The 27,944-nt window shown below is 37.2% G+C and overlaps 1 protein-coding gene across 1 annotated transcript; it reads right to left on the bottom strand.

Annotated features, from left to right (window-relative positions):
• hephl1b (hephaestin-like 1b) lies at window positions 1-25,381 on the bottom strand. Its single transcript, XM_022681318.2, has 19 exons — window positions 25,167-25,381; window positions 23,499-23,743; window positions 20,254-20,466; window positions 19,262-19,465; window positions 17,323-17,577; window positions 16,939-17,110; window positions 14,345-14,484; window positions 13,859-13,990; window positions 11,926-12,131; window positions 11,644-11,788; window positions 9,967-10,179; window positions 8,622-8,829; window positions 5,422-5,561; window positions 5,029-5,157; window positions 4,203-4,309; window positions 3,865-4,084; window positions 2,040-2,179; window positions 842-1,004; window positions 1-731 (listed from the first exon to the last, which is right to left on the bottom strand). The coding sequence occupies exons 1-19, from the start codon at window positions 25,337-25,339 to the stop codon at window positions 655-657; spliced, it is 3,282 nt and encodes a 1,093-aa protein (XP_022537039.2). The 5' UTR covers window positions 25,340-25,381; the 3' UTR covers window positions 1-654.
• Between the last annotated feature and the right edge of the window lie 2,563 nt (window positions 25,382-27,944).

Raw genomic sequence — 27,944 nt, 5'->3', positions numbered from 1 at the left:
TTGCCAATAGAATAGGTATTAGGGTGAATAGGGTATAAAGACCCTTAGAATTAAGCTGTGGAACTGTGTTCTTCGAAATGATGGTGTTTCTCCATCCAGCACTTTTAGGATGAGTTGTGGAATTAAGGATGCGGTGGAGTGGTAAACATCCAACATTCTCACCTTACCAACGCTGAATGCAATCAATGCAATCACTGAATGCAATCAAATCTTCACAGCAATGCACATAAATCTAGTGCAATGTTTAGCCTTAAATACAATAGAAACATTAATTCAAACAAAATCAGGATGAACTCTTTTTAATATTCTTGATTAAAAAAAAAAACGCTGAATAAAAAGGTATGCCAATAAATTTATCCATTCTGTTTTGATAGATACATTAAAGAACTTAATTAACCCTAAAGGAAATCCTTAGAAAAAAGACTGCATTGAAACACTTGAAACAAGTGCAAAACTATTAATCAGATCTTTAACACGTGACTAAAGACTCGCACTGAAAACATAGTATAAAATGCTATCTAAAAACTCTATAAAACATACCCAACATTAATATTTAAATGTACTCTGCATTATTTTACATCTTATGCAATTAAAACACAGCTACTAATAAAAAAAGAAAATAGTGAACTCTAAAGCTTCATTCTTCATCCCATATCATAGTAGTCCAACAGTGGATATAAAAGCCAGGATCCACGTGATGCTGCTCAGGTGCTGACCCACACTAATGCCACCTACAACACACATTCATAGTTATAAGACACGTATGTAATCTCTGTAAAAAAAATAAAAATAAATTGCTTTTATTTGAGAGAGCTAGACAGTTGTAGAGCAGTCATCTCACCTGCACGCGGCTGGATGGTATAGGTGGTCTCCATGCCTGCTTCGATGTGGTCTGCAACGTGACAATGTAACAGCCACGTCCCCTCACTGTCTGCCAGCATCTCCACCGTCTGAAACGAGCTCGGGAACAGGTCGAACACATCTGCTCGATGGCTCAGGTCTGTCTGCTCCAAATATGAGAAGAAAAAAAACAAAGAGGACATGTTTACAGTCTGTATAACTTGGATTCACAGTGTGATCCTACATGGTAAATAATAAAAATATATATTTTCCTTAAATTATATATTAAATTGGAATAAAGAATGCTTTTCAATTATAGGAAAATATAAATTAATTGAAGAAGGAATTAAAACTGGCAGTACAATTTGTGTAATATTACACATTTTCTTTTACAGTAGACATCTTTTTTTTTACGGATTTGGGTATCTAAATATTTTTATGGAATATCCAATTATTACATTTGTTTGTGGTGGACTGGATTAAATGGAAGTCAATGTAACAAAAGTTAAAAAAGTCATTTTAAATTATTTTTTATTTGTCTGTTCATTTTTTTTACATTAGGACATTTGTCATTTTAGCAAACAAAAGTAAATTGCATTTCTGTTTCTGTTGCTAGTTGAGTGTCTACACACTTCTAACACTTGTTTGCTTTTGTGTTTTTTTATTTAGTTAATAGTTTGTGTTTTGTTTAAACCCTACCCACTAGACAGCAGTGCTGCAAAATGATTTAGTTCAGAATACACAAAGTATGATACTGTATAATGTCATGTATTGTAATAAAAGATGCATTATGATGTGATTTTTTATTTATTAGAGAAATCTTAAAAACACCATAAAATACATAAAATCTGTTTTTTTTTTCACTGTTTACGCAAACAGAATAAAGGGTTGTGACCGAGAACAACACTGCTATCTAGTGGTCAGTGTTTAAATACAACACAAAATTAACCACTGTCTAACACCAATCTTTACATATGAACTAATAATTCAAATCCATACTTGGTTCTTGTCAGTACACAACCGTTAAAGCTACTCTAAGCTTGTAGCTCCAGAATGAAACTAAAGAAGCACATTTTTAGTGAAAGTTATTTTGAAACAGAATAATCCGGTTTAAAAAATACATGTGTTTAAGTGAGGTGTACTACAGGTGTGTTCAATTTCATTGAAAAAAATTTATTAGTGTTGTGTTGCAATTTCACCTTGTAAATAAAGGTCTGGCCATGCAGGTGGACAGTGTGCATATCCACCTCACTGCCCATCCCCAGCAGATACCAGTTCACCCGCTCCCCTTTCTGCATCTCCAGTCCATTAAGATTGCCATATAGCTTGCCATTGATTGCTTAAAGGAGCAGAAAATGAAAACATAAATATTTTTATAGGCTATATAAATAATTAGTAATTATATTTATGTTGTTATATATAAATTATATACTTTTTATAGAACTGAAATCACATACTTGTCACACACAAATCACACATAGGCATCAGAAGAAAGGAGGAAATACCTCCAAATGGTAAATAAAAATAGAGGTAAAATAAAATAAGGTAAAATGAAAACAAGTGGATTTCCTAGAACAGGTGCAAAAACTAAAACTAAGTCGCCAAGAATGGTGGGACACAAAAACAGGTGCAAAACGAAAACGGGTGCAAAATGAAAACGTGTGCAAAATGAAACGTGTGTGAAACAAAAACGGGTGTAAAATGAAAACGGCTGTGAAACGAAAACGGGTGCGAAATAAAAAACGGGTGGAAAATGAAAACAGGTGTGAACCGAAAACGGGTGTGATATAAAAACGGGTGGAAAATGAAAACAGGTGTGAAACGAAAACGGGTGCGAAATGAAAACGGGTGTGAAACGAAGACGGGTGCGAAATGAAAACGGGTGTGAAACGAAAACAGGTGCAATTACAAAAACAGGTACAAATCGAAGATGGGTGGACTCGCCAAAACAACCAAACCTTATGGTAAAACTACTGTGAACAATAGTCTCCATACTACTGATTCTGTATGTTTGTTATCACTGGGATTTTAATCTGTATTACTGGTCTGCTGCTGGACTGGAAATTCACTTAAACATAATCAAACATGGCCATCTACTTTTTGAAGTGCAGAATAAGGTGGAGATATACTTCAAATATCTACTAAATCTTTGTTTTGGGCATTCAGGGATTTATAAACCTCTTTGGTAAGAATGTATAATTGCACAGATCATGTAAAGAGTACTTTTAATGCAGGTTAATGTAAATAATTTTTTTTGTGTAAATTGTTTTCTTCATCTTTTTTGTTCATTTATGAACTACTGTTAAATGTAGAAAACAACTATATCCAACAACCTACCACACCATCCTGTTTGTAGAATGAATATATTAGACACTACAGGGAACGTCATGCCAGGACAGTGATAGCATGCTGCTTCTGCCAAGACTACCTTCTCTCCATAATGGTATAAGCTGGACTGAGGATGGACTAAATCCTACTTGAAAATGACAGAAATGCAATTACTCAGAAAGCAACAGTCCAGCCAAAAATACAATGTACATATTTAATCCATCAAGACATGCGTGTTGTTCGAAGTTTGTTTCAAGCTAAAGAGATGGCATAATAATGCACTACACACATTTAAAGCATTACACCCTTGCCTCGAAAGCTTCAAATTGACTTTCTTATCAGGCTTCTTACAAGTCTGCAGCACAGTGTGTGGTAATGATTGTGACTGGTGGTGTCTTGCTTGTCAGTGTGAGCAGACAAATGCAAAAGTCTTTGAACATGAAGTCACTAGAATTTTTTTTTTTCCACGTTGAAAGTAAAACAGTGTGTCACAGGGTCAAAAATCATAAAAGCAAGTCTATAACTAAGGTTAGTGCAGTTGTGTAGGCAGTTGGCACAATGCTAAACTGGTGCTATAAGCTTCCATTCTCTTTTACTACATAATATGTAATAGAGAAATTGTGAATTTTGTGTTTTTGGTTGAACTACTCCTGTAAACTTTAAAAGCCGTAATAAATCCAAGCTGTAGAATCTCACCGTGCATTTTGTTGCTCTCCTGAAAGTCTCCGTCTCTAATTAAAGGTTTTGCGCCTGTGTAGTAGGTTTTAATATTTTCTTCCAGATACCACGACTTATTCTCATCAAAGATAAAGAAGAGGAGAGCGAACTCCCGATCCACATCCAGCCTCTGTCTGTCTGGACCCAGTGTTCCTTTCCTGCAGATCACTAGTGGCCCAATTAGCCCACTAATTGTGTCCTGTAACACAATATACACATTTAATGTGGCACAATAGCAGCAGAAGCACGGTTTGCCATTTTCTAGCCAAACCTTTAAGAGAGAGACTGCAAGAAATCAATTGGTGTTGAGAGATCACCTTAATGAAGTCTACAGAAGAGTAATATGCAAACGAGATGCAGTTTGGGTCAGAGATGCCCGGGCCAGACCTCTCTGGAACGATCCACTGGTGCCTGGTGATGTTCCCTGTGATTGAAGGATATATATTTTTAATAAATTATGTAATAAACTGTTAATGTATGAGTTTGTATGCTGGATTGGGCCATCATTGTCTAGGCCACTCAACACACTCCACACGTGCTAAATGTCAAGGGACATGGGACTAGTATGGGACTAGTGTCCTATGACTTTTGCCATGTGCTACGGAAAATAAAAAACACTGCACTGACCTTTGGGCTTTGGAAAAAAATAAGAGAATAAGAGACCACTTAAAAATTATAAGTTACTTTGAATGATCACAAGCCATCAAACCAAGCTGAACTGCTTAATTTTTTGCACCAGGAGTGGCATAAAGTTATCCAAAAGCAGTGTGAAAGACTGTTGGAGGAGAACACGCCAAGATGCATTAAAACTGTGATTAAAAACCCAGGTTATTGCACCAAATATTGATTTCTAAACTTCTATAACTTTATGAGTATGAACTTGTTTTCTTTGCATTATTTGAGCTCTGAAAGCTCTGCATCTTTTTTGTTATTTTAGCCATTTCTCATTTTCTGCTAAATAAACGTTCGAAATGTTGTAATATTTTTATTTAGAATTTGGGAGAAATGTTATCTGTAGTTGATGGATGAATGGCTGGATGGATAAATACTTTACTGAGTATTTTATTGAGTACTTTATTACTTTATAGTATGAAACAACAAAATGTTCATTTTTAGGTCAGCTGATTAGTGTAAGTTTCTTACCAGGTGGGACAGGCTGTGAATGTAGGGGAGAGGTTTTTACTCCATGAGGCTGTATAGAGTATGGCCGACTCGCTTTATTCATAAATGTTATCTCCAGAACATCCCCAACTTCTGCCCTGATTATTGGCCCTTAAAAACACAAACACATTTACATACATTTAATAGATTACATTTAAATATAAAATATTATATAAACTGTATAGATCTAAATATAGTCAAGTCAAGTCAAGTCAAGTAGTTTTATTGTCAATACTGCATATGTACAGGACATACAGAGAATTGAAATTACGTTACTCTCCTTCTCAATTTTACAGCAAGTACAGATAATATATATAATAAAGGAGAATGGGAGACACTATGTGTAAAGAATATATGAAAAAAAAAAGACATTACCCAATATTTCCAGATATTTCTCTGCAGGCTCTCGCTGTTTCCTGGTCTGGAAGGTGGAATCAGTGTACTCCCTGTAAATCACTTTCTTATATTTGGAGCCGAGTCTGTTATCACCCGTCCCCACAAATATACTTCCTGGACTGAGAAACAGAGAGCATCCTTTACAAACACAAGGAAGATACTTCAATAATGACAAACAAATATTTGTTCTTTAAAATAAAATAATTCAGTAATATACTGTAAACACAAAGCAACACTACATCAAGTCTGACTATTAAAATTTTAAGCCTGAATAGTTATTTAGACATCAGACGAACAGTGATTTTAAGGTGTGCTGTTTTTGTCACTAAGTTTCCATATATGTAAATCCAAAAAGAATTCAAGAACATTAAAAGTATCCTCAAATGCAGTTGTAAAAAAAAAAAAAAACATAAAAAAAAAACATTATGATGAAACTGGCTCTCATCAGGACCATCCCAGGAAAGGAAAAGCAAGAGTTACTTTTGTTGCACAGGATAAGTTCATCAGAGTTACCAGCCTCAGAAACCACAAGTTAACAGCAAACCGGATAAGAGTAACCTAAATGCTTCACAGAGTATTTTGGTTTGTTTAACACTTTTGAGTTACTACATGATGACTACTAGGGGTGTGACGAGACATTAATATCACGAGACGAGACGAGACACGATATTGGGTTCACGAGAACGAGACGAGAGGAGATTTAAAAATAAAATTTTAAAGAAAACGTCAAAAATGTTTTAGTTTTATTTGACAAAATCATGTAAAGCAAACTTAACAGACTGGTTTATCTCACACATTGATTCTATAAGAAATAGAAATAAGAATAAAAAAGAAAAATAAAACTTTTCTAGGTCTTATATAGTGCAAACAATAAGTGCAAACCACAACCAGTCATATTAAGCCTAGGGTTTGTGTTTTTTTCTCCTAAATCTCTTGTAATGTAACTATGCATAACCATAACCAGTCATATTAAGACTATGCTTGAAGTGCAAACAGAGACAGAACATTTTTTTAATACAGTACAGAGCTAAGGGGTTAGTACAACTGCCTATGTCACGTGTAGGATTTACTTACAGTATTTACATATGGTTTGTGTCTTGTTGGTCACTCTGTTACCGTTTATTGTTTCCACTGGAGCCAAAATGCAGCCATAAGTACAACTTAAAAGTAGCAGAAGCAGCTTCTATACAAATGCCCGAATTTTCCTCTTCTGCTGAGAGCTGCTCTCACTGCTCAGCCATCATACTCTATCGACGTCGCTACTGGGTTGCCAGATCCCTCTTAAAAAGTCCACACTTAACTGTTTTTTTTGCCCCGCGAGTAGGGCTGGGGCGACGCGTCGACATAATCGACGTCATCGATTACGAAAATACATCGATTTGCATAACGTGCGTCGGCGCGTCGTAAACATGGCGGCGCCTGGGGAGAGCATTAGAGGTTAGATCGGTCCCAAAAATTCCGACTGGCTATTTTCGGGCTGTTTGAATGAGCGAAATATGATCAGAATTATGTTAAATTACACTGTAACATAGAGGCATAGAACTATTATTTAATTAAAATGATTTTTAAGAACAGCTAAACACAGTGCTGCAGGTCAAACGCGGAGGAGTTCACGTGCGAGAGAGAGAGACACAGAGAGAGAGAGATTTGCTTGTTCTGGTGAGAGCTACTCACAGGTGAAGGTTCTCTTTGATCTCCTCGTGCTCATATTCTAGTCCCATTCATAATTCTGCAGCTCCCTCAGTGTTTTCTGTCGTATTTTGCGGCTAGCGCGAGCGCTTACAACTGACACCGCGGACCGCGAGGTGCCGCCGCGCTTGTGCCGAATCCGACTCTCTGCTGAATCTGACTCCCGCTTCGCGGACAGAATCGGCACAACACCCCCTCTGTAGAACTGCGGTAGTGAAAACAGCGCTTATAAATAAATTAGTTTAGTTTCACTTTCAGTTTTCGTTATTTTGGTTTTTTTTTAAAATAAAAATATAATCTCGGACTATTTTCTGGAGCCCGGGTCGGATTTCCGGTCGGGCCTCGGGTCATGTCGGGTTCGGACCAGAGAATCTAAGCTCTAGAGAGCATGGACTCCGGAGAGCAATCTCCAGCTACAAAAAAACGCCAGCGGGCATTTAAAGTTTGGGAGCATTTCACGCAAAAGGGCAACAATGTGGTCCTCTGCCATATGTGCAAAAGGAGCACTTGAAGCGCAAACATCCAGGAGCACTATGTCCACAGGGTCACACAGTAAGTTACCGTTTACATCAGGGTCTCCGCGGGTGTCTTTAAAAAGACTTAAGACTGTCTACCAAAGGTTTTAAACCTGCCACAGGCAGAAATTATAAATTTTTGGTTTATATTTGTGCATGGCATTTCGCAGTTTCCAGAAACAGTAGCATTATTCATAAGTTCAGGTGTTTAGCTAAGCTAGCTGCCTTAAGTTATTTTAGCTAGCGCCGTCGGCGCTGCGGTGTTACACCGTTTTCTGTCACCGTCGGAATTTTGTGACCAGTGCTCACGGTTATGAGCGTTCATTGGCAAAACGGAAGCATTCTATACCTACACCTTACTCTCAGCCCTAAACTTAACCGTTTTGGCCAGTCGGGGTAAACATTAGAAACGAACACGTTTCGAATCGGCCAGTGCTCACGGTCTGCTGAGAACTACTTGCCAGTGGTCACAAAATCTAGCGGTCACAGAAAACAGTGCAACACACGGTTGTGGTGTATGGGAGCTTATCCATTTTTAGCGTTATAGATCTAAACAACGTGTTGTACATGTAAGTGATTATAAGTGTGGGGTTTGGTTTAGTAGGCTTGTGTTGTTGTTGTTGTTATTATATATAAATATAGTAATTTATCGTTTGCTTTAAAACGTAAAATAATAATTATTTAAATATGTTTCTCAATAAATAGATTAGTCGACTAATCGAAAAAATAATCGTTAGAATAATCGTTTAAAAAATAATCGTTAGGGACAGCCCTACCCGCGAGACAGGTTTAAGCCTGACGAGAAATATCGTCCGCTTTAAGAGATCTCGTCACACCCCTAATGACTACATGTGTTCCCTCCTAGTCTGTTTAATTTTTTTTATGAGTTTTTTTTACAATGTAGAAAAAATATGGTTTAGGGTTTAGTGGCTATACAGCTATATTGTCTGTCCAGTTAATCTCTGCTCTGCTAACCTGTCCTGTTCAGTGGTGTTGAAGTTCTGAAGCTCCCAGGTGCGCTGAGGTGAGTAATCCCACTCCTGTTCCTCTGCAGCGATGAAATAGTGCACTGTAGGAACAGCGGCTGGAGCAGACACGCTCTCCTTACAGCTCCTCACACTGTACTGCAGCCTCATCCCTCCTGTGTAGTGTTCACTCACCCGACAGCTCACCTCAAACTGCCCTGCACATTCAAATTTACCAGTTCAGGTTTGTTACAAATATACCAAAACGATATAGACCGTTTCAGATGAACATTCATGAGCGTAGGAAGTGACGTAGCTGTTCCTAGGACACTTCCGTTTGCGGTAAACAGTGTTCAAAACAGTGGATGTAATTTAATTGAAACCTTCCCTAACACACTCTCCCACAGCCACAAGAACTGCTGCAACATGACTGCAAACTTCACCTAATCTGAGAGTCACAAACATTGAAAATCAGGTCATTACGAGCTTTTTCAAATTGTTCTTTAAACAAGTAAACTATGGAGGACCAAAAATGAAATATATAAGTATAAATAAATAAATGCACATGTAAGTGTAGAAATAAATAAATATATAAATAAATAAATGAATGAATAAATAAAGGGTTGAAATAAATATATTAATAAATGCACATATAAATGAATAAATATGTAAATAAATAAATACATGTATAAATAATTGTATAGGTAAATAAATACATTAATAATTAAATTTCTCATTCATACATTTATTTATTCCTTTATATGTGCATTTATTTATTTCAACATTAATTAATTTATTCATTTATTTATTTCAACATTTATTTATTTATTCATTCATGTATTTTAACATTTCTACATCTATTTATTGATTTATTTACCTATACAATTATTTATACATGTATTTATTTATTTATATATTTATTTATTTCAACATTTATATATTTATTCATTTATTTATTTATAAAGGAACAGACATGCGCAGTAGCTTTGCTATTGTTTTCTCTCATTGAAATGGTCTAAAGCATTACAATGCATAATTCATTGTGCCAAACAGCCACTCTAAAAATAACATATCTTTAACACTGTTAATTATACAAACTTTAAGCTTCTTAAAATAATAATACCAAATCACTGATTTGTATTGATCACTGGGGTATTTACTGCATTCAGTAAATATGAAACACTTAAAAAGTTCTAAAGAAAAAACTTTAAAAAAAAAAATTTTAGTTGTAGATTATATTCTATATGCATTGTTTATTTGTTATGGTTTTAATTTTTGCCCAATTAATACATTTGAATCTTTGTTTTAATCTCTGTTTTAGCTAAAACTGCTAAAATAATCTCATTAAGACTGACCGGTTGTGTCTGGCTGCATGAACACACTCAGAGAGGTGTGTGGGAACAGGGTGAGTGTGTCCCGTGTGGTGCCCTCTCTGTTGAAGGTGTTGCCCTGGAAGTGAACTGCATGCACGTCGACCTCTGTGCCGAGCCCCAGCAGGTGCCATCTGATCCGGTCACCCTCACACATCTCCAGCCCCGGTAGGTTCCCGTACACGTAGCCATTCACCGCTGCACCACACATACACACATAGGCCAAATTAAAATTATTTCAGCATAAAAATATTTATTATATATTAAAAATAATTAAATAAAATAAAGCATCATTGGATTATAAAAATATATAACTCTACATCAAAATTAAAAAATATATCTTGAAAAAACCTATGATCATAATTAGATTTCTGCAGTTATTTGATTTTTCAAGAGGTAATGTAAACAGCATAATCTGAATAAGAAATATGACAGTGAGAATTTGAGTTGATCTCAGTAATCAGATTTCTCAGTGCATGTATACACTTACTTTTATATCTTTTGGATTCCCCAATCTGTGCATGCATGCAAATGTAATCGAATAGGACAGAGACTCATTTAGCTTACCTCCATCTTTGCAACAATATAACTATAATGATTTAGAAAGGGCAGCATTAAGTAATGACAAAATCTGATTTTTAAGTACATATAAACAAGTCCACTGTCTAACCAATAGACTGTGTATAGCTGGACAGATCGTCGTCTCTGAAAAGTGACGCCACTACAGGTCGGGCGCCCCCTGCTGTTTGGTTTCAGAAAGCTGTGTAACCCCACCCATCCCCATAGGTTTTAATGGAAAAACAGACAACTTTCAATCACATTTTTTCTAATATACTGTAATTCTACCTCCTTTATTTAAATGCAGCATCTAGTGTAGCCTCTGCTTATATTGTCAAATTTTTATATCCCCACAGAGTTTTTTTTTAAAATGTTATTCAGCTCTATTTAAAAAGGTGTGGTTGTAAAAGGGCTGGTTATGGGCGGGACCAATAACAGCTCCGCTCTGCAGTCTGTGACCTCAAGGCAGCCCTCAGGGGCGGGGTTATTTAAATGAGTAGGCTGTCTCTCCACAGTCTTTCTCCCTGCTCTGGTCTCTACTGCGCAGAATCAGGTATCAGGATCGGCAACATGGCGGAAGATTTTGGCTTTATTTTCATTGAATGAATGGGAACGGCGACACGACGTCCATCTTTTTTACAGTCTTTGGTCTAACCCAAAAGAAACTTAACATCTATGGGCCCTATATTACACCCTGCGCAAGGTCGCGATGATGCTCAATGCTATCTTACACCCCACCAACAGTCTGTACGTCTATTTTCACATCTTGCAACTGTGTCATTAAAATAGCAAAGTTGCTTGTGAATTTATTAATGACGATAAGTGTGGTGGTCTGACGAAATGAAGGGGAAAAAAAGGAAAAAGCAATCTGCCAAAATCAGAGCTCACCTGTTTCAAGCTGCACAAGGCATACTTTTTTTCTCTCAGTACGATAGCAAAGATACACTGACACACACTAAATCAGGCTGGACAGTGCGTGATTGACAGCTCACCTAAAGATCACAAAAAATCGGGCCCCATATCTTTCCGTTGCAATTAAAACTTGTGCTTAGTGCATTAATTTATAAGATGATTGTGAGATGAGTTAGAAAACAAGCACATTACCATGCATCTTATTGCTCTCCATAAAGGCTTCATCCTCTTGGTTGGACTCATTCGTTCCATATGTCTGTATGTTCTTCTCCAGATACCAGCTCAGGTTTTCATCCAATATAGAGAAAAGCAGGAAAAACTCGTGGTCCACATCTCTCTTAGGATATGAGGAAATAATTAAAGGATTATTTTCTAGCACCAGTCAGTAATCAAATACATTACATCTCTCTCCACATCTAAACAATTACACAAAAATAAGTAAATAAATAAATAAACACTTGGATATTTACATACCTGGGTGTTGTTGGGGCTCAGAGCTCCTCTTTTACACACCAGCAGGGGGCCGATGAGGCCAGAGTTAGTATCTCTGATAGAGTCACTGGAGGAGAAGTACAGGTAGGAGATACAGGGCGGGTCACTCTCAGACGGCCCCTCCATCACCTGCCACCTGTAGGTGAAGGATTTTCCTGGCTGCACGTGAGAGCCGTTCTTCTCTGTGCCTGAGACACAAATATAATAAATCTTTTTAGATTTAAACTTACCCAAACTGCATCACATTTAAAAAAAAACTATATGGGCAATTGCTCATTGATTGATATATTCATACAGCTATATTTTTGCAAAGATAGAAGTAAGCCATTCGCATGAATGCACAGACAAACCGAAAAGAAATAAGAGTAAGAGCACTGTAAAAAACTAAATCTTAGCAAGTGAAATTTTCTAAATTTAAGACAATAAATCTTATTTTTTTTTCTCTGATAAGACTTTTTGTCTTACTAAGCATTGTAAGTGTTAGATTATTTTGCTTATTTTAGGGATAATTATCTTAATCATTCTTACTTAGAATTTGTACCTTATTTTAAGTAATTTGAACTCAAAATAAGCACAATCAAGCAGCAATCAAGTTATTCTGATTCTTGTGTCCAAAAACAACTTTTTTTGCTTGATTTAGATGTTACTTCACTCATTTTAAGACTTTGCCATTGCTTTTTATAAGAAATCTTACTAAGAATATTTTGCTTACCCCATTGGCAGATTTTTTTTGCTTAATATACATATATTTGTCTTAATTTGCATATATTTTTTCTCGTTTTTGCCAATGGATTTTTTGCAGTGAGTATACAGGCACTGATGATTGCCTTCAGCAACAAGAGCTTTAGGTAGGTAAGAATGTCATTGCCAACTTCCTAGCTCATCCTGAAATTATTGGATTAATTCCAGAGAACACAGTTCCACCGCTTCACAGATTAATTATGTGGGGCTTTTACCTCTTTATAACTAATACTAAAGCTAATAATCAAGAGGAAGATAAATGATCACAAGCCATCAAACCAAGCTGAACTGCAGAACAAAAGCAGTGTATATGACTGGTGGAGGAGAATATGCAAAAAAGCATGAAAACTGTGATTAAAAAACAGGGTTATTCTACCAAATATTGATTTCTGAACTCTTAAAACTTTATAAATATGAACTTGTTTTCTTCTTTTTTGCCATTTCTCCTGCAAATAAATTAATGTTCTAAATTACAATATTTGTATTGGAACTTGGGATAAATAAATAGAGAACATTTTTTTTATTGTAACTACATGTAAGTAACAGATGCAACAAAGTAGATTGAAAAAATGCAGTATTCCTTTAATTAAAGTAAGAATTCATATCAGCTTTACTAAGCCAAGGCTACTACTGTTACTGTAATGCATGCTGTTCACTTGCATTATCCTCATTTATCCCCAGACCATTTCTGAATACTTATATCAAATTAAAAACTGAATCAGATCAATTCAGTGAGCAGCTCATTCATGTGTTTTTTTTATTTATTGTGGCAATATAACTGTAAATGTTTTAAAGGTTAAATTCCTGATCTACCATACAGTAAATGACAGAACAACTATTTTATAACTTGTTATACCATGTCATAACTTGTTATATGGAACATGTAACATTTTTAGAGCATTTGAAATGTTAAATTAGTTGGAACAGAGCTGTAGAAGCCAAAGATACACGTTCAAAAGAGGTAGTATAATCTCCAGCACTAACCCAGCGCTTTGTATTATTTTGTAAATAAATAAGTTAAATGAATAAACACAGATTCTCAAACTGACTTTGTGACTTAAAATGACAAAGTGTTGTAAAGAAACTTTCCAAATATTTTTAAAGGGTTTCTGACACATGTCACCATGGGGTCTTTTTTTTAGCAAGTTCACTCTTAAACCTAGTGACCTCTTACCGTTCTCATACTGGGCTCCCTCAAATTCTTTCATGTACTGGAGGCCGTGGGGCTGGATGCTATAACTCCTGTCAGCATTGTTTAGAAAAGTGACCAGCAGAATATCCCCGACCTCAGCACGAAGTACAGGACCTAAGGAAGAACAGAAGCAAAAAGGAAAGTGGTGCTCATGGTCTTCATCAACAGGATGCGTTTAATACAAATATCATGTCGCAATCTGTCTTGTCATGTTCTAAATAGTATATTTTAAAAAAACTATAACATCTTATTGAATTGAAAAACATTTCCTGCTTTGAATGGGAATACACGTCATTAGCTCTCACACAACAGCATCCTGGAGAACATGGATGTCCGTTCTTTAATTTTGGCAACTGCTCAACCCTCGCCCTAATGTTTTAATTTATATGCATATGGATATATTTATATGCTGAAAGGTTGCTAATCTAACATACGTTACGTTTATGTAGTCTATATGGATTTCGTTACCCAGAATGCCGAGGTGTGTGTCTCTTCCGGTGTTTGGCACTGGATTGGTGAATGTGTGATCGCTGTAAGCTCTGAATACCACCTTCATATACTCCCCACCGAGACGACCACCACCCGTCCCGAAAAATACCTCTGAGGGGCTGCAAACAAGAACACATTGTGCAGCATTGAAAGAGACAATAACCTACATTTATTGATAGATATATACTGTATTTTATGGACTATAAGCTAGGTGAGTAAAGCGCTTCCATTTACTTACAGTAGGCTTAGATTTACAGTATTTTAGCGCGATTAGCAGCAGTGCGATTAGCAGCAGCGCTAGCCGTGATTAGCAGCACTTAGCACTAGTAATTGCTGGCCTGACAGCGTTCCAGGCACTCAGTGCTAGCAGTTCGTCCCATGTAGCTTGTTTTAACATGGTAAACTATGGAGTCAAAAAAGGGTCATAAAGATTTTGAGTTTGTAAAACAGAAGTCACAAATGTACTGAAACTTGTAACTGCGTTTAAACAACTGCATGCACGAAAATCCAAATCCACAAATTAACTGGAATGTGCAAACTTGAAACAGAAAGTAATATTAATAATAATTCAAATGTACGAATGTGAAAAAATGTTTTAATTATATATAAATATATATTTTTTAATTTGTAAATCCAATCTCTTGAATGTGTGAATCAGTACTGCTCAAATGGCTTAAGCTGGGTCAGACCAAAAATCACATGGAATTTGTGAGGTTGTAAATGTGACAGTAGGTGTTTTTCACTGTGGAGCTAAAAATCCTCTCATTCATCTTCTCTGCTGTGTGTGCGAAGCTCTAGCTGCAGTTGCAAATTTTGACCCTGTTTTGACGCCTGATTGATTGACCAATAGGAAAGCTTTATCCGGACCAATCAGATTACGGGGTTTGTTTAACCAATCAGAACAATGGGTGGGTCTCTGCAGGTCGGAGTACTGGGCGTGTCGAAAGGTGTGGGCATGTCGAAAGTGTGGCTGCCATTTTGGAGTCGGCCACCATGCGCCCCCCAGTGGATCAATTTACACTGAGGAAGGAGTTTAATAAAACAATAATATTCATAACTCTACCAATTTTTTACCCGATTTACACATTACAAATACGTGCTTTCATGCTGAAATACTTTATATTATGTTCTAATAATATGAATTAATTTTATATGTATGTACATAGATGCACACACTCACACACACACACACATATATATATATATTTATATATATTAATAAATTAATTAATTTATGTACTAATTAATATGCTATACAATATGTCTGTCTTTGATAAAGAGCATAATGTAAAGTATTTCAGCATGAAAGCACATATTTGTAATCTGTGACAGCGTCCTGTATCATTACTACATCTCTGCTGTTTGTAACAAAACAAACCGTGTGTAAATCGGGTAAAAATTGGTAGAGTTATGAATATTATCGGTTTATTAAACTCCTTCCTCAGTGTAAATTAATCCACTGGGGGCGCATGGTGGCCGACTCCAAAATGGCGGCCACGCGGAACGTCAGCTCCAATAGACCAATAGACGACCACCTTTCCACACGCCCAGTACTCTGAGCTGCAGAGACCCACCCATTGTTCTGATTGGTTAAACAAACCACGTAATCTGATTGGTCCGGATAAAGCTTTCCTATTGGTTCATCAATCAGGCGTCAAAACAGGGTCAAAATTCGCAACTGCAGCTAGAGCTTCGCACACACAGCAGAGAAGATGAATGAGAGGATTTTTAGCTCCACAGTGAAAAACACCTACTGTCACATTTACAACCTCACAAATTCCATGTGATTTTTGGTCTGACCCAGCTTAAGCCATTTGAGCAGTACTGATTCACACATTCAACAGATTGGATTTACAAATAAAAAATATATATATTTATATATAGTTAAAACATTTTTTCACATTCGTACATTTGAATTATTATTAATATTACTTTCTGTTTCAAGCTTGCACATTCCAGTTAATTTGTGGATTTGGATTTTCGTGCATGCAGTTGTTTAAACGCATTTACAAGTTTCAGTACATTTGTGACTTCTGTTTTACAAACTCAAAATCTTTATGACCCTTTTTTGACTCCATAGTAAACACTCAGGCTTCAGTCTGATATACGTACCTCCGAACTAGCGGCTAATGCTAATAACACTGTACTTCTGCAAAATGGCTTTAGTGCTCCATACAACCTGACTGGTAGAATTCTTACACAAGGTGCACCGAATTATATGGCGCACTGTCGATTTCTGGGAAAATAAAATAATTTTAGGTGTGCCTTATCGTTTGAAAAACATGCTAATTGTTGTTTAGCAAAGCATTTGTGTGGAAAACTGTCTACATATAAAAATATACCTCTCTCACTCACTTACTCATGTTTGTCAGGCTGACAATTTAAATCCTAAGCTTGGCCTTGTTTTGTGTCTCATTAGCAGCTACTTTTCCATTTATAAGCTATCTGTAGCAAATGCTTTAAAGGTGCTATATATGATTACAGGGTGGGTGGATAGATAGAACATATTGATCCCACAGGAAATTTAGGTTAATCTTAACTGGTAGTCACTGTGTTGCAGTCTGGTTACATACCTTTGTCTATCAGTCAGTGAAACATTGGTCAGAGTGTCCGTTCCTGTTGGGGCATACTTCCACTTAACCGTCTCAGCAGCTATGAAATACTCCCTCACTGTTCCGTTCAGAGACGCCATGGAGTCTCCCTGCAGTCCACAGGGTGAAACACGAAACAGTGCCTGCATGCCATCTGCACACCATTACCGTATTACTACATACAAACCATCAATGTGATGATTAACTCAGATTTTATAACAGTGTTCATATAGTATTTAATCTTTTAACCATTACAACATTGGTATATAGTATGATATACTTTATTACAGTGTAATACATTATTTTATCCACATATTCAGTATCTATACATCCATACAAAAAATCTCTCATTTCTCAAGGGCCTACCTTGTATATGGGTGTTGACCTGGCAGTTGAGAAGCCATGTTCCTGCGGTATAGGGGGTCATTTCTGTAGTGAGAAAAGTGGCAGGAAACAGGCTGACGGTGTCGACGCGGTGACCGTGCATGAGCAGCGTGTGGCCGTGGAAAAATGCTGAGTGGACGTCCACCTCGTTTCCCATGCCCACGAGATGCCAAGCCACGGTTCTGTTCTGGCACAACTTAATTCCAGGGAGGGTTCCATATACATATCCATTGATCGCTGATAAGACAAGATGAAAGAAAGTGCAATCATACTATACTAAATGTCCAACAGCCTGTTGACACTATTCTTACTACTGAAATGGGCATAAAGCCTATGTGTACCCTACACCACAGCCTGATGCGTACGTCTTCACAAAGGTAACTACTACTGTATGTGCATGGTAATCTGAAAGTGGGTTGTGTTCAGGTAAATTTCTGGTGTATTGCTATCTTGGCGGCAAAAAACACAGGTGCACCACTGACTGATTAGAACTCTGAAAACAGTCATCCGTCAAATGTTCATTGCTATCTTGGCCACACAGGTGCGCTGCCAGTTTCCTCTGCTGAGAAGCGCAGAAGAGCTATGCTGTTAGAATAGCAATCTACCAAAGTCAGAGCACACCTGGCGCAGCAACTTGGTTCTGATATATAAGCTCACAGATGCCTCGTCATGAGCAACATCACTCTTTGGAGTGATATGAGGAGAGAGTGCCATCTACCCACCCAGAGAGAGCAGGGCCAATTGTGCTCTCTCAGGGCTCCGCTAGCTGATGGCAAGCTACATAAACAGGATTCGAACCAGCGATCTCCTAATCATAATGGCAGCACCTTAGTCCGCTGGATCCACTCGGACCCTAACCCATGATTAATTAAGAGAATTAGTACATGCCTTATGCATATTTCAAACTGCAAGGTTCACCTATAGATTGCTAAAATAGTGCCCATTGTCTCATCTTCTATATTTTTAAAAAATCATTCTATTGCCCAGCCCAAACACAGACACATGGACGCAGAAGTATCGTATAAACCCCCACTTTACGCTGCACCTACTGCTGGCACAGGTGTTCAAATGCAAACAGAGCTTTTATTGTACTTTCTCTACAAAAAAGCAAGGCCAACTGAATGTGGCGCTCTAGACCAGTTGCTCTTGTGCATAAGGTCACCACTCCCAAAGCCAAGTCCCCTTGTATTGGGCTGTGGAGCAGCCGAACTGCAAACCCTAGAATACAGTGGCCTCACTTGTGTTTCTATTCCTATTGTCCCTGAACGCAACCCAATCCTCACAGCAAGGGACCTCCTCATAGTGGAAGGCCTTCTAAAAGCAGTAAGGACAGTAAGGGCAGAGTAGCAGAAGGGATTTTCCTTTTTAATACTAATAATATTATACATTGGATAAGCAGGTGTCCACAAACACACTTTAAAGCGTATTAAAAAACAAGCCACGTGTGTAATACATCCAAAAGTAAGGGGACAGGAACTACCTTTGTGTCCCATGGAGTCCAAAGAATGCTGCGGTGACCTGCGGGATATGCATGTGGGGTCTCCTGCATTAAATGTAAATGTGATACTTCTGCCAGAGTATTGTGTAACTCTTTGCATGTACAACTAGGCCCACTAGGTAGGAATGGAATGAGCCGTCCATCCATCTAGCACCCACTGTTTAACCTTGTTCGGACTTGTGTATTACCACACAACCTATACAAATGTGGGTCTTCCCAAGCCATTTCCTGAGGTAAAACTTCATCATCAATTCAGTTACTGCTATCCCATGACTTTTGGCACGTAAGCATCTGCACAGTATATGATAAAATAAAGCATTACCACACACTCATGGTTTACATAATAGTGTTGTAATGTACTGTATGTGTGGTTAATAACCACAATATTCTGTACTTGGATTCAAATAACCAGTAAACACCTACCATTCATTTTGTTAGAATGCTGGAAGTCTGGATCCTCTGCGTCCACGCCAGCAGGGTCAGAGCAGAAAGTGTGGATGTTCTCCTCTAAGTACCAGCTGAGATTCTCATCCACCACACTAAACATTAGGAGGAAGTCCTGATCCACATCTGTTCTTTGTACTTGAGAGTAGTTATTCCCTGCTCCAGAAACAGACTTTAGGCTTCCTAAGAGAAAGAGAAAATCATGGAATTCAGAGAGGAAAAAGGATATACTTTTGGTAATTAAGAACAGAGAAGGACCAATAAAATCAATATGGTTAAAAAAGATACAAAAGTTGTCCAAAAGAGAATAAGAAATAACTTATTTCTCCCAAAGGAAAAAAATAGTTATTCACTGAAAAAGGGCTCATATGTTATTTAAAAAGCTGTTGAACTGAACTCAACCTGAGGGAACCTTTGGAAATTAGCACATTATACATTATTTCACATCATTTTATTATTTACAAGGTTTTGTTATTTGGAATTGTGTAAAAATTGTGTTCTGATTTTACCACGAAAAGTCGTCTTAGATGTTTTATACAGATTAATATTTCAAACTTTGAAAGTAAATAAAAACACTATTGTTTATTTTATTGCCCCAAACAAACAAACATAAAATATTACAGTGTATTTAGTTTTTAGTAAGGATGTTAAAGGGTTCAAATTAAAGTGGCAAAATAATTAATTGGGGCTATACCACAGAAGAACATTACTTGACCCCAAAACCTTTTTTGATAATTTAACAAATAGGATAATTCAGGACAAAAATACAATCTCTTAAGACGTCCCCCTGAGAACCTAATCCCATCCGAATAGGGCTTATAATTCTGTTTTGAGCCATAAGATTTTCCATTTTCCATTTTTTAGTTCATACACTGGAAGGTTTAAAGTGAAGCTCTCTTTAGAGTGGTTTCTTTTGAACCCTATTATTACTATTACTTATATTAGTTTATCAGAGATGGATACATTCACACCTTTCTTGCAGGTCAGCAGGGCTCCGATGAGTCCAGAGGAGATGTCTTTAGAGGCAAGTACGTGTGAGTGATAAGCCCAAGTCAGGCAGTTGGAATCCCCCTCAGTGGGGGCGTATTCTGGTTTCACCGTCCATTTATAGGTGTGTGTACCATTCGGTGGAACACCATCATCCAGCTTCAGTGCTCCAGAGGTTTTATCTGGATACAAAGCACCTACAACACAGAACATACAGTCTACACTAGCACCATATATTACTCCATATGTGATACAGTGTCATTATCAGTACACTTACTTTTGGAAGAAACAGTGAATGACCGGATGCTTCATTACTATTGCCCAAAACATATTGGCAAGATTGCACATGAACTAATAGTTGGTTTTAGGTTTTTCCTAAGGCTTTTAAGACTAGAGATCTTCCTGCTTTGTTAAATAAACAAAGGATCTAGTTCTCACGGAAATGACCGTGGTGCACAGTTATTGGTTAAACACTTTTTATTTCTACAGTAATTAAAACCCCTTTCATCAACCTTATCTGGTGGTTTACTTTACTGCTAACAATGTCAAGCATCCTTAAAATGTCCCTCTGCCAATGCCAACGGTTCTCACATTAGCACCAACAACACCTCTACTTACAGTCAGAGGACTTCCTCCATATTAAGTATCAGACCAATCCAGACAACACCACTGACAAAGACACAATAAAAGATAAAAAGAAACTGGCTAAAACTGTCTGGTCTTGATCCTTTTAGATTAAAAGGTAACAAAGGAAAACAAAAAAACTAGGGCATCAAATTTCTAGAGAATCAAGTGGAAAATTAGGCATCACAAGCCTCGTAGCCCTGGCACGGATTTTCAACCCCCCCGTTCCTGAAGTACCCGTAATTCTGCTTTGTCTTCTTTCCAAAACACACCTGATTCAGCTATTTAACAAGCAACTAAAATTTGTCTTAAGTTGTATATACACTATATGTCCATTTATTTGGGTCGCAAAATACAATAAAATCCTTACATCAATGCTCTAAAAACTAGTGGCCTAGACAGTAGATACATTTACACTACTATCTGTTACTCAGGGTTATAAACTTCATTTAATCATAGTATCTTTTTTTTTAGCTTTTTTTTTTTAGCATCTGGCCTTCCAGGACTATAGCCTGTATTTTAACTATTTTAACGAGCCCCAAACCATGTACAGAATGTTTATGGCTAAGTCACTAATTCAGATGCTAGAAAACTGGAATAAATGGCTTTGTTACATAAGATGATCACAAGCCAATAAACCAAGCTGAACTGCTTGAATTTTTTCACCAGTAGTGGCATAAAATTATCCAAAAGCAGTGTCTAAGACTGGTGGAGGAGAAAATGCCAAGATGCATGTAACTGTGATTAAAAACCAGGATTATTTCACCAAATATTGATTTCTGAACCCTTAAAACTTTATGAATATAAACTTGATTTCTTTGTATTATTTGAGGTCTGAAAGCTCTGCATCTTTTTTGTTATTTCAGCCATTGCTCAGTCATTTTCTGCAAATAAATGCTCTAAATGGCAATGTTTTTATTTGGAATTTGAGAAAAATGTCCGTAGTTTATAGAATAAAACAACAATGTTCATTTTACTCAAACATATACATAGAAATAACAAAATCAGAAAAAAACTGATTCAGAAATTGAAGTGGTCTCTTAATTTTTTCTAGAGCTGTATATTGTTTATTACAGATTAGAATGACTGGGGAAACTTTTCTGGACCGTGTTCATAGTAAATGGATATTTTTAAAATTTGTCCCCTTCATTTTCTGTTTAAAGCAGTGTTTCCCATCATGTTCCCTACAACCAACAATGCTGAAATCCTGAATCCCTTTGCTCGTTTGTAAATGCATAAAATAAAGAGGTGAACACTACATATTTATAACACCTAATAATTACACCTTTTTAAAACCTATAATTAACTGTGCTTAGCCCTGGATCTTTACACACCCAGACAATGCCTCTGGTTGTGGATTATGGTAATTGTATGCACATTGTCAAGAAACATGATGTGTGACTAGTTTGCAAGCTTGTGTTCACTAACATACACACATTCTACTAATGCAACTGGTGTTCAATAGTGTTGTGAAACCGGTAGAAATTTTCTGTTTGTTTTACTTGTAAATTATTCACAGTTTGCTCATTAAATTATGAAGGTTTCAAGAATGAGACCCACTGAATACACAGCTTGTCTTGTCCCTGTAGATACATAATGCCACTAAAATGGACTCTCTGGAGCCAATACCTGTAAATAAACCTACTGGAACCATGACTATTTGGGTTATAAAGCCCCCCATCATAGAGCTGTGGAGCAGTGGATCTGTGGTCTGGAAGAAGATGCAAAGGAGTTTTTTAGAGATACTGAGGCCGTTTAATGTGATTTCTCAGTCCAAGGTTTTTTTCTGATATGGTGGTAATTTGTAATTCATAGGCGTAGATAGATGATTTGCGCCCGGTTTGTATTCACTAGCATACAAAAAAATTATACTAATGCATCTGGTGTTCATGCAATGTTGTGGAAAATTTCTGGTAAGGTCCGCTTTACTCATAATTTATTCACAGTTTACTCATGATATTACAAAGGTTTCAAGAACAAAGTCCATTGAATAAGAATGAGCAGGTATTCCAATAATCTTGTCCATATGTGTGTAGGATTCAAAGCGGGACATTTGTTTGTAGATGTACCAACATAATTTCTAAAAATTACATGTAATATTAGAGGGTAAAATACAACAATATTTTATACTAACCCACTATTCTAGGCTTCATAACGCAGGTTCACCTGGCTGTGATTGTTACATTTGATGGCCTCTTTTACAATCAACACAACATTATTATAGCTTATTATTGCCAGTTGTGTTGAATTTACCTACTATATTTTTTCTTCAGGATCAATAATGTGTCTCTATTATGTTATTCTATTACAAGCCCAGTGCTACACTGGTAATTAGGCAAGGCAAGGAACACTAGCTATTCATTTCTAAACTTACCTATTCATCTCAAAACACTGTGCCAAATACTGGGATACTCATTATGATTAAGGAGAGTCAGCATCTACTGAATGAGTGCTTTACTTCATTCATTTCTGTCTAGTCTTTTTAGATAATAGTTGTCGGTACACTGTGTGACTTAAAGTAAGTCAAATACTGTTTTGACAAAACACAGACCATGCTGTAGGTCTTTAACACATCATGAGCAAAGAGGATTATGTGGATATTTACCCTCTGAGTTCTTCTCATAGAAGACACCATGAGGGTGCATGGAATAGCTTCTGAATGCAAAGTTCTTCATATGGATCTCCATAACGTCTCCAACCTCAGCCCTGAGCACAGGCCCCAGATAGCCCAGCCAGACAGGTTTAGGGACTTCCTGGGTGTAGGACCCATCTGTGTACTGCCTGAACACAGCTTTTTTATATATGTGGCCAATCCGATGGGGCCCTTGCTGCAGGAACAGGGATGCACGCCTACAAGACAAGACAAAATACAAAGTTTCTATCAATTTATGCTTGTTAGGAAGATGAAATATAAAAATCCTTACCTGGAATGACTTTACAATACGCAACTGTATAGAAAGCTGTGTGGGCCCAAGCTCAAAGCAAAAAGAGCTAAATTAAGAAACCTTGGCAGGAACCAAGACTCAAACAAGAAACCCATCCTGCAGTGGATGACACAACAATAGCAACTTAAAAAGTAAATTTCCTGAAGGAAGCACAGAATGGTTGAACAGCTAAAGTGGATTCCACTTCCAGGCAATGGCAAGACTGTTGCTACATGGTTGTTAATATGACTAATAAATAATATTCATAATATGACTAAAATAAATTTCTTAAAGCAACAGTCTGTAGGTTTTGGGGATTTTGGGTGCTAGCGACCTCTCTGGTAAGAATGTGAAATTGCACAGAGCATGTAAAAAAAGTCCTGTTAATGCAGTTTAATGTAAATAAATGGCTGTGTAAAATTATGTGGTTTTTAGTATACAGTGCTGTTAATGTTTTTTATTCATACAATTTTGTTATTTTTTAAAATAGAAATATCACTGCTTTTAATGTTAAAAAAGAATCGTAGTGACTGCTGCTGTAATGTCGGTCGATACAATATAATTTTGATATCAATATAAACAACACAAAACCCACAAATACTGCCAAGAACGCTCAGAATGCATATTTACATTACATTACATTTGGCAGACATTACATTACATTTTATGCACAGCGACTTAAAATAATGATGTACATTTAGCAATAGAGGGTGTAGATGTTTAACGTAAAAAAATAAATAAACATTTTTAGTTTTTAGACAAGGTCTAAAGGAGGCCAAATGGGAACAGGGGAATAGAAGAGGAAAGGAGGGTAAGAAGGAAATGAGGTTAGAAGTTGTAAGTTTGTTACGAAAGTAACTATTTGAAGAGTTCTGTCTTCAGTTCTTTTTTTCTTTTTTATTTAGCAAGGTTAAATTTTCACACTCACACAGGCTGACTTCCAGTGTATGGATGGTTTATTAGTATGCCTATTTATTTATTTATTTATTTTTTTTAGATATTTTTAGGCATAAAAAATAGGCAATAATAATAAAGTATGTCTGTACTACTAGACAATATTTTGTTATAATGTGATATAATGTAAAAAAAAATCTTATTAGTATGAAAATCTTACAAATGTAACGATTTTATTCCTTTATATGACATTCAATTTTATAATTACTAGACTATGTTTATGTAATTTAAAGGAATTGCCTGACTGTAAATTGTCTACAGGACTTTATAAGAACAGAACTGAGTGGTAAAACTCTTGTCATGTCTGTGTTTAATTTTTCTGAGGTATTTTTGCTGAACTGCAGTATGTTATTCTCAGTATTTGGAGTGTTAAAGGGGTTGGGGGTGGAACTCACTGGTCCGATGCTGCAGGGCTGCCGCTGACCCGGTTCACTCCCCCCGGGCAGTAATCCCACTCCTCCTCCCGGGCGGCGATGTAGAAAGTTCGGGTGATTCCTGAACTCTGCCCGATAACCGAGCACAGACCCAGCAGACCCAAAATCCAGCAGCAGCTCCCACAGACATCCATTCTCTCTCTGTAACGGTGCAGACTGTGTGTGTGCGTGTGTGTGTGTGTGCGTGTGTGTGCGTGCGTGCGTGCGTGTGTGTGTTTAGCCACTCCCCGCTGGCAGCAGGCCGCTGTGAGAGTGGAGCTTTTGTTAATTGGCGCTACAGATGCTCACACCTGCCTGGCAATACATTATATTAAATTATAAAAAAAATCTATCTATCTATCTATCTATCTATCTATCTATCTATCTATCTATCTATCTATCTATCTATCTATCTATCTATCTATCTATCTATCTATCGTGTCACTATCAAGCCTTTCTCACTAAGCCCATCACCCAGTGCTGGGTGATTTTTGTGAATGGTCCTGTGCCACTAAGAGAAACAATGCTGATAGAGCAGAGGGGAAATCCACCACAAACGTGCTAGGCCCCACAACACAGGAGCTCCAGTTCTGCCCAAGGCCTTCAAATCACCTGATGTCCATGCAGGCCCATTGCAGGCTTTTTTTGTTGTATTGCTCTTTCATTGCAACTTTTATTGCATTATACATTACAGTAAGTGATCTGTGCACAATTGCTGTGATTTTAAAAATAAGCATCCAATATATATACATAACTGTCTCTTGTCCAGAATAATAATGAATGTAATTTATAAAAGTACATAAAAGTTGTATATTCTGGAATGTTACATAATGGAACTGGAATGAAGCAAAAAGATTTTGAGTGAAGTGCATTAACTGCTCATCCATTATGTGATGCTGTTTGTTTTGAGAAATGCCCACACTGTTGTGCAAATATTAATTCTGAAATGAGAAATGCATCAAAGTGACTGAGAAAAAGTATTATATGGCAGCACCAGTATATTATGTCTCCAGTAGAGGGCACTGTTAGAATAATTGATCTATCTATCTATCTATCTATCTATCTATCTATCTATCTATCTATCTATCTATCTATCTATCTATCTATCTATCTATCTATCTATCTATCTATCTATCTATCTACAGTGAGTCCAAGAAGTATTTGATCCCTTGCTGATTTTCTTTGTTTGCCCACTAATAAAGACACTATCCTTCTGCACTTTTAATGGTAGATATATTCTAACATGGAGAGACAGAATATCAAGACAAAAATCCAGAATATAATTTTAAAGAATATATTTTAATTAATTTGTATTTCAATGAGGAAAATAAGTATTTGATCCCTCTTGCCAAACACACTCAATACTTAGTGGCAAAGCCTTTGTTTGCAAGCACAGCGGTGAGACGTTTGTTGTAGTTAACCACAAGTTTAGCACACACACCAGGGGGAATTTTGGCCCACTCTTCTTTGCAGATCCTCTCTAAATCATGAAGGTTGGTGGGCTGTCGCTTGGCAACTCTGACCTTCAGCTCCCTCCATAGATTTTCGATCGGATTGAGGTCTGGCGACTGGCTGGGCCACTCTATGACCTTAATGTGATTTTTCTTGAGCCAATCCTTTGTTGCCTTTGCTGTATGTTTAGGGTCGTTATCATGTTGGAAGACCCAACCACGGCCCATTTTCAAATCCCTGGCAGAGGGGAGGAGGTTGTCCCTCAGGATTGTGCGGTACATGGCTCCATCCATCTTCCCAGTGATGCGGTGAAGTAGCCCTGTACCCTTGGCAGAGAAACACCCCCAAAACATTATGCTTCCACCTCCATGCTTGATGGTGGGCACAGTGTTCTTGGGGTCATAGGCAGCATTTTTCTTCCTCCACACATGGCGGGTGGAGTTGAGGCCAAAAAGTTCAATTTTGGTCTCGTCTGACCACAAAACCTTCTCCCAATAACTTGGTTCATCTTTCAAATGATCATTGGCATACTTGAGGCGCGCCTCCACATGTGCTCTCTTCAGCAGGGGTACCTTTCGGGCACTGCAATATGTGAATCCATTGTTGCGCAAAGTGGTGCCAATTGTTTCCTTGCAAACTGTGGTCCCAGCTGCCTTCAGGTCATTTGCTAACTCCTGCCGAGTGGTTGCAGGACGATTTCTGACCGTTCTCAGCATCATTGCCACCCCACGAGGCGAAATCTTCTTTGGAGCACCGGGCCGAGGTCTGTTGATTGTCATGTTATACTCTTTAAACTTTCTGATAATTGCACCAATAGTTGTTACTTTCACATCCAACACCTTACTAATCTTTTTGTAGCCCATTCCAGCTTTGTGAAGGTCAACAATTCTGACTCTGAGGTCCTGTGACAGCTCTTTGGTTTTACCCATGTTGGAGACTTGAAATCTGTGTGATCTGTCTGATTCTGTGGACAGGTGTTTTTCACACAAGTGATTAGTGAGAACAGGTGGCTTCAGGTCAGGTAACAAGTTGATTGGGAGTGTCTAACTGGTCTGTAAAAGCCAGAACTGCTAATGAATACTAAGGGATCAAATACTTATTTTCACATGAAATACAAATCAATTAATATATATTCCTTAGATTTATTTTCTGGATTTTCTTTTTAATATTCTGTCTCTCCATGTAAGAATACATCTACCATTAAAAGTATAGAATGATCATGTCTTTATTAGTGGGCCAACGAAGAAAATCAGCAAGGGATCAAATACTTCTTGGACTCACTGTATCTATCTATCTATATATACATAT

Source organism: Astyanax mexicanus, chromosome 20, assembly GCF_023375975.1.
Source record: "Astyanax mexicanus isolate ESR-SI-001 chromosome 20, AstMex3_surface, whole genome shotgun sequence".
Lineage (NCBI taxonomy): Eukaryota > Metazoa > Chordata > Actinopteri > Characiformes > Acestrorhamphidae > Astyanax > Astyanax mexicanus.
The sequence above is the reverse complement of the archived record's forward strand: the minus strand, read 5'-3'. Positions and strand labels throughout refer to the sequence as shown.